General features: G+C 27.2%; 1 protein-coding gene across 1 annotated transcript in view; it reads right to left on the bottom strand.

The window, feature by feature from the left end:
• The window catches only part of LOC111630820 (acetylcholinesterase-like), a 37,318-nt gene that overhangs the window by 10,697 nt on the left and 18,071 nt on the right, over nucleotides 1-8,550 (bottom strand). Inside the window, exons 5-6 of the mRNA XM_023374978.1 lie at nucleotides 4,097-4,290; nucleotides 3,841-4,012 (exon numbers count right to left, since the gene is read on the bottom strand). Coding sequence (XP_023230746.1) covers nucleotides 3,841-4,012; nucleotides 4,097-4,290 — 366 coding nt within the window. The remainder of the gene's footprint in view (nucleotides 1-3,840; nucleotides 4,013-4,096; nucleotides 4,291-8,550) is intronic.

The following is an 8,550-nucleotide window of genomic DNA, read 5'->3' as shown; positions in this document are numbered from 1 at the left end:
TGTATGCGAACAAGCGTTTTCGCTTATGAATTTAAACAAGTGCAAAACACAGAACAGGTTAACCAACGAGAATTTGGAAAATCTGCTGGTTGTTTCAATATCTGCCATTACGCCAGACATCAAGAAGATTGCCGCCAACATCCAATCTCAGCCATCGCATTAATTGCTTGGAGGTCCGGTCCCCAGTCAGTAAACTTAATCCTAATTTGGCCCTTCTTCAGAAAAGGTTGTGCATCCTTGTTTAAAGGAAAGACTAAAAGAGCATGAAACGAATGTGCGGAATGTGCAACCAGTCCCTGCTAGCAACATATGCTATAGCAGATGCAACAGAAGTCACTGTGGATTGGCAAAGGACTAAAATAATACAAAAGATCCAGGACAAGAGACACTTGAAATATTCAGAAGCATGGCAATTATATATAAGATATACCAAGAAGGATTAGCAATAAATTTTAGAGTCCAGTAAATCAGCAGCAGCGTGGAGAGCAAACCTAATTTGAATATTTTATTATAAAATAAAGGGACGAGCAGTTAAAGAAGCAGGCACTTTGGTGTTCTCTATTTTAGCAGTTATGTTATGTATGTTTTGTATTTTTACATATTTATGTATTTAGTTATCTATTTATTTTATTATATATATATTGTGTATATTGGTACAAGTACCATTATACATTGTATTTATATTTATACAAGCCTGCACAAAATAAGAATCATTCGATTTTTATGTTCCTGATGAAGGCCTTTCAAAATAGCCAAAAACATTTGAATTAAAAGGCTGCATTATAAAGATTTTTGTGTCGGTGCTTGAGTAGTTAAGTGCAGTTAAAGAAGATTGTTTTCTGGTTAACTTTGTATTTTTTAGGCTTGACTGGGCTAAAATAGGATCCAATCAACAAAATTCATAACACAATGGAAAGTCATATTAACCAAAATTGTTTTGGTTAATATGACTTTCCATTGTGTCGTGAATTTTATATGCCAGAGACAGACTTTTGGCTCACCATTATCTGCAATGCAATTTCATGTTGATTGTTCTCAGTTTCCTTCAAAAATACTTCAGTTCTTGCTACAGTAGAATGTCAATTATCCGAATCAATTGGGGACTGGGGTTGTTCGGGAAAAAAAAAACGATTTTCGGATAACCGATTATGTACAAAAAAAATGCATTATTCTATATCTATACTAATATTATAAAGAGGTAATGTTTGTAAGTATGTATGTATGTATGTATGTAAGTTTGTTTGCAGCAGGTAATCTCCGAAACTACTCGTTTTAATTAATAATTTATATAATAGGGTACGTCAAGAGAATGTACACTAAGAAGAAATTTTTCGAAAAATTTTCCCCCCACGGGGGAAGTGTTATACGTTTATAATAGATACATTTTGAGCCACAACAACGCCTGGCGGGGTCTGCTAGTCAATTATAAACTTAGAAAAACAATTTCCTAATAACAATATAATAAGAATATTTCAAAAAATATGATTAAAAAAAAGAATTTTTATAGTTAATATACAAAAAAATCACAAATATACACAGAAAAATTGTTGCTTTTGTTTTTTTTTTCTGTTATTTACCAGCGACAGTCCAAAATAAGAATTCTCAAACACAGAGAGAACCTTTTTTTTTGAGGCTCCACTCTGCAATAGAATGCAAATGAAAACAGCATCCTCTGGTTAATTTTGCCAATGTCAAATTATGTATTATATTGTGACATTGGCAAAATTAACCAGAGGATGCTGTTTCCACTTGCATTCTATTGCAGAGGTAGAGCCTCAAAGAAAAAGGTCATCTCTGTGTTTGAGAATACTTATTTTGGACTGTCACTGGTAAACAACAGAAAAGAAAATGAAAGCAACAATTTTTTTTCTGTATATGGATTTTTATACATTTGAAAAAAATTAAATACCATCAGCCAAGTTTTAATTTTTACTTTATAATAATTCATTATGAATGTCTGTATGTTTCATTATGTATAAAATATAAAATGCTATATTCTAAAAAAAAACTATTATTATATAAGAAAAAAGGTGAGTAAATGGGATACTTTTAGCTTTGGTGATGATAGTATGTACAGTACAGTACAGTACCATAAATGATGGACAAGATAAAATGGAACTGTCTTGTACTGTACATCTAGTGGAAAAAATTCATGACATTATTTATTACTTTTTCATTAATTTAAAAACATTTTGAGTGGCTTGAGAAATCTAATAGATTTAGAATTACCTGAGCTTTAGAATCTGAAATAGTAATTAGATGTTAAAAATTTAAATTAGTTTCTGGACTTTGAAATTTTTCCCTGTTTTAGCTAATATGGGCTATTCAGATAAGTTACTTTTAAATGAAGTTATGGTAGAGTAGAGATTTCATTTTATTCCACTTTTACAGATAAGTGCAAAGATAAATGTAAAGTGTTTTTAAATGTTGTTTAAATAAACACTAAAGAACACAGACAATCTAAAACAACAATTCAATCTTTTTAACCCTAAACTTACTTTTAATGAACATTAAAGCCTAGGAAATGATTGTGTTTTAGTTATGTATCAGAAATGTCTAATAAAACTTTATGCATATTCATGTATTATTGTAAACTGAAAAACTAAATTCACAAACATACTATGTCTTAAAATTCCAGCATAAAAGTTTTTGATCAAATGTTTTTGTAACAAGAAATTATTTAAAGGTCATCTTCAGCTTAGAATAGAATTATCAAACTACTTGCCCCCCTTAACTGCTGTCGTGCTACATCTGCCATATTTACACCATTGTGTGGTCTCTCAGACCACATATCATTTTATAACATCAACAAAAAAAAAAAAAAAAAATGCATACCATAAGTTTCACATAATGTTTTAAGCTGTCTTTTACATGCAATAATTATGAAAATGCATGATTATATTCCTATGAGATTTGTATGATAATTAATTTAGCATTTATATCTTAATATTCTTATTGAGAATTTTTGGTTAAATGTTTTCAAAAATATTATAAGTGGAATATTTCTTGACTTGAATTATGATTATTATTTGGAAAATACTTATTATTTTTCACAAGTAATAACATAACATTTAGTTATTTTAATCAGATTTATTAGAATTTGATCAAAATTAAAAATTTAAAAACAGTTTTTCTGATTATATTAAAGATCTAATAATAAAAAAATTGATAATTTTGAATCAGTTAAAAAAGCAATAATAATAAATTACAGATTACACAATATTAATGATATTGATTAAAACAACATAAATTTAATATTACAATATTTTTACTTTCCTGGTTGCTATATATAACAGAGAAAGTATGATCAGTCAAAAAATGACCCTCTAAGATTTTTACACTTTTGGACTCAGGACCTTGAAACATCGAGAAATGCAAAAAATTCGGATGTTTTTTCTGCGTGTGCGTGTGTACACACACATGGCACAATTCTAAGACCCTATTTGAAGCTTAATAACTTCTGGGCTTTTTGTTGAAAATTTCTGAAATTTTGCAAGAAGGTTTATATATTAAGATAATTGATGTTATTAAATTTTGGTGGTTAAAGGTCAAGGAGTGGGGAGATAGGAAGAGGTTGTGTGCCATATCTCGAGTAGGGTTGGACTTAACAATGATTTTACTTGTTATTAGCACTTCAATTTTTTATAAAACTCATCCCTAACCTCAAAATTAAGCCTTTTCATATTTGATAATAATTAAAAATATAAAAAGTTTTTTTAAATTAAATATCATAATAGATGCTGCCACAAACAGCTTTAAATGTTGCTGGAAAAGTTAAGCGATTTGTTGCTGGATTTTTCAAAATAGAATTTGTACAGTTAATATGTGAAACAAACTTACATATCATAGTCACAGCTTCATCGCGAGTGACACCTGTCATATATGCAAAATTAGGTCTGAGATTAAAGTTGTGGTATTTTAAAAGATTCTCTGGTGTGTCCGGAAGTACTCTGTCTTTTACCCTTGTATATCCATCAACAACCGGAGCCCAAGTAACCCATCCAACTTTACGCTAAACAAACAAAAGAAACAATAAATTTATTAAAAATGTAATATATAATTATTTTTAAATTTAAAATAAAATATTGATATTTACTTTTACTTTTGAATTTACTAATTCTTTGAAAGTGCGTTTACGGAGACAATTGAGCAGATTTTCCGACGAACGAGTATCACATCCCAATTCTATACCATATAAAATACTATTGTTACGTAAAAATTCAGGATCAGTTATAACTGCCCAGTCTGCAACTGCGGCTCCACTTTGAGCAATTACACCTTTCACTAATGCTGCAAATTAAAAAAAGTACAATACTGTGAGTTTGATCTTATTGATAAAATTATCAAAACAATAGCTTTATTAATGATAAAAAATAATTCATTCTGTCTAAAAAATTTAGAATAGGCTGATCAACTGGCATATTTTATATTTTCAGGGATTGCAACCTTCAAAACACTTCGCATGTAAATAGTATTTCTAGATGGCTAATAAAATTTTATTTATGTTCATATAAGGACACTATCAGAATTTTAAATGAGTTTGATAGTTTTTTAAAATTTAATTTTGAAAACTGTTCAGCATTTTGGAGCATAACTAAATATAAAAATAATTTAAAATACATGAACTTTATATAATGTAAGTTAGAAAGAGTTTTTAGAAATAATAAAATGACAAAAGAAAAAGCATCAATAGAATTATTTTCCATTTATAACCAACAATTATCTTTCTTCTTATTGCTTTACTAACTTATATGCTTACATTTATTAGAAAATAAATACAGTAAAACCTCTATTTAATTTGGATGCAGGGTATCCATTAAAACTAAAATCCATTATGTAATAATGTAGGTTTTCCAAATGTGTTTGTTAAAAAATTGACAAATTAATTAGTTGATCTGTTTTTATCTATGTAGATATATTTGTGTAATTAAAATTAAGTACAAGTATGTATGAGAAGCTTAGGTCATAAACTATGACGTATGCATCTGAAACATGGCTTCCTGCCACAAAGACTAGAAACAAGCTTAAAGGAAAAAGATAGGATTAATGTTAAAAGATAAGAAGAGATATTGTATTTTTTACTTGTATTAAGAAATATTTGGATAAGAGAACAAACAAAAGTAGATGATATTTTAGTGTAAATTAAAAAGTTGAAGTGGAGCTGGGCGAGACATGTAACAAGAAATGATGGAAGATGGACAGAATGATTGACATTCTGGAAACTAGAAACTAGGTCAAGAAAGCAAGGGTAGCCTAAGATGAAATGGTCTGATGAAATAATCAAAGCAGCAGGAAGAAAGTGGAAAAGAAAGGTTCAAGATGAAAACAATGGAAAATCAGGGGAGAGATACAACTGTGAAATAATTATAAATAATGAGAAGTTTTACTTTTCAGAAAGGTTTTCTATATTTGTTATTGCATATGTACTCACTGTAATTCTGAGACTGACATACAAGTATACAATGTAAATCTAAATAAATAAACAAACATTTTTTGCAAAATTCATTTTAATTGTATTTAATTAAGAGCAGTGAAGCTTGGATTTGAAAAAATAATCTGTTAATTATATATAAAAAGCATTTTAAAATTAACAGGGTGTTAATTTTCATGTATGATATAAGAACTGGAAATTTTATTTGTTAAACTGAGGTTCTACTATAATGTTAATTAAATACCATATTTACTCGGATATAAGATGAGGTTTTTATTCATTTTTCACTGCTTCAAAAATCTAGATCTGAATATATGCACAAATGAAGGATTCTTTGCACTTTTGCAAAAATTTCTGTAAACCGTATATACTTCAAGCTGTCATTATAGGTCTACAGTCTATTCATCGTAAGTTTGCTCCTACTGTAAACAAATTAAGACACACATCCCTTTGTTTATTGGTTTAATCCTACATCCATCAATTAAAAACCGCATTGCATCTCATTCATTCACAGAAAATAGTTTCTCGTTATTTATAAAAACATTAATGAAATATAGGTCACTTAGCAATGATTATAAATATAGTTATTTTATATTAGTTAAATTGTTGTTTTTAATGAATATTAGCACATTCTGAATCATTAAAAATAAACTTTTCCAGATCATGCACACTATAATGTTTTGGTTTTGTTTTCCATTCATCATGTATTAAGGCAAACATGGTTGTTTACCTTAATACATGCATTTGATAATAATTTGTGATTAAATGAAATAAAATTGGAATTGTATTAATAAATATACTTTTCTTTATTTTGATCTCTAAAGTCACACCTCATCCTATATGCAGGATCGTCTTATATCCAAGTAAGTATGGTATATTGTAAAATATTTTTTATATTTAGTTANCTTCTTATTGTAATAATTTCATGGCAATAAAAACAAAGATTTATTAAACTTAGTATATTAATTTTTAAATAAAATCACAAAAACATTTTTTTCCTTGAAAATTCAACAATATTAATATGAGGAACAATGAAAAAGTAATCAAATAATAAACATTTTTAGTGTAAATATAAGAAATACAGCTAAAAATTATTGAATTCTTATTAAATAATTGTATTCAGAAAAATATGCTGAAATTTTGAATCAGATAGCTAGATTTATAAAATTGAAAAAATATATTAGTTTCATATTACAATAGATTAGGGATCCTCAAAGTGATTGATAAGGCATTTTCAGGGGTCAGTTGAAAAACTGTTTATTAAAAACCAACGGGTTTGTATATGACAATTCAGGATGTTATAAATTTGCACACTGCAGTTAGATCTTTTCTGTGAAAATGGTGTATCGGTTAATAGTGGCTTACCAGATTATTCTTTTTATCATCATTAAATGTACTGTATTAGCAAAAAAGGAGGAGATCAAGGAATTCTTGAAAGGGTCAATAGTCAAAAAAGATTGGGGAACCATGCAATAGACTCTCAATAACTTGAAATGGAAGGAAGAGAAAAATTTTTGAGTTACGGAAAATGACCTTATTTTAATAGAATCATAAGTATCACAATTCAAACAATAAAGGTAGACTTAAATACATTACATTTAATTATTTTTTAGACATGTTTATGTACAAAATAATAAAACATTAACACTGTTAGCGAGAAAAGTCTATTCCACTAGTTTCACAATTCATTGCTTCTTGCTTGACAATGTTTTTGATGAAGTTGACTTCCTCAAAAGCACTGTTTTTAAAAAATAATTTAGTTTCCAGAACGTCTCTTAAAAGCTCAAGATACATATAGATTAACTCATTAAGTTGTTAAATTTTGATATCATGACATTTTTATATCTTCAAAATCTAAAAATTAAAAAATAATTTTAAAGAATAATAGAGATAGAGATAGTCATCTGATCAATTAATATCATATCAATCACTTCACTTTCAATTAATTCACTGATAACTTTTAGATTATTCCTCAATTACACATAATTTGAATAACAACAAAAATTATTTAAAATAATTAAAAAATAATCATAATATCAATACCATAGATTAGAATTTTTAAATTCAAACTATGATATATTGTTTGATTTCAAATAAATTTATTTAAACATATTAAATATAATAAAATATTTGTGACCAAAATGTATAAGCAAAATATTCTTCCCACTTTCACAGCTTTTTCTTTCATATAAAATTAAACAGCTGTATTCATATTCAAACTAGAACAAAAATTATTATTATTAATTTATTATTATTTTAAAATTTAAGTATAATAAAAATATTCTTACTTACTTTAAATTTTTACTAGAATCAATTGTATCATCTATATCATCATATGGTTTAGCACTAAAAAATTTCAATATATATAAAAATTACTTCTAATTTTTGCATTAATTTCAATAATAATATAAATAATAATTATAGAATGATAATTCAAGAAATTGGAAATGTATTGTTTTCATATAAAGAACATATATTATTTATATATTAATAATAATGATTATTTTGTATGCTTATAATGCTGAATTTGTTTTTAATATATTTTAAGTGGTATTAAGATTAAGTTGATATATTAGAATATTTTATTTGAATTTATCTCATTATCATTCATTGGCAGTTAATTTTTTATTTATTCTTCTGAAGTATTCTTTGTGCCAATCTAAAAAACAACAACTGACAAAAACATTTGTTCAGTGTGATAAAATTATTATTATTTAATAAAAGAAACTTAGACTAAAGGAAGGAACTATTAGCTTATTTCTGTTTTGTGTAAAAATAAAAATACAGTAGAACCTCGAAAACTCGGCCTAATGTGGACCGAAGGGTGGCCAAGTTTGTGAAAATGCTGGGTTATCGGGAATGGGGTTAAAAAAAATAAGTACGAGTGTTTCCTCAGAAAATACTGTACTGTACTTGTATGTATTGTTTACTTGAGAATATAACAGAGAATAAACTGCCCAAATACCCTTAAACAAAGGAAAAGTACGTCCTTTATGAAGGCATAGAGCCTTTACTACATGAAAATGAAAATTAATGAATACACTGTGTACAGTAATTTACCTGATAAGACAGACCTCAGAAAAATACTTTATGAGAGCTTTTATACTTTTATAAAGCTG

This window comes from Centruroides sculpturatus, unplaced genomic scaffold (genome assembly GCF_000671375.1).
Source record: "Centruroides sculpturatus isolate CEXI.00-Female unplaced genomic scaffold, Cexi_2.0 scaffold6, whole genome shotgun sequence".
Taxonomy (NCBI): Eukaryota; Metazoa; Arthropoda; class Arachnida; order Scorpiones; family Buthidae; genus Centruroides; species Centruroides sculpturatus.
Note: the sequence above shows the minus strand (reverse complement) of the source record. Positions and strands in the feature narration are given on the sequence as shown.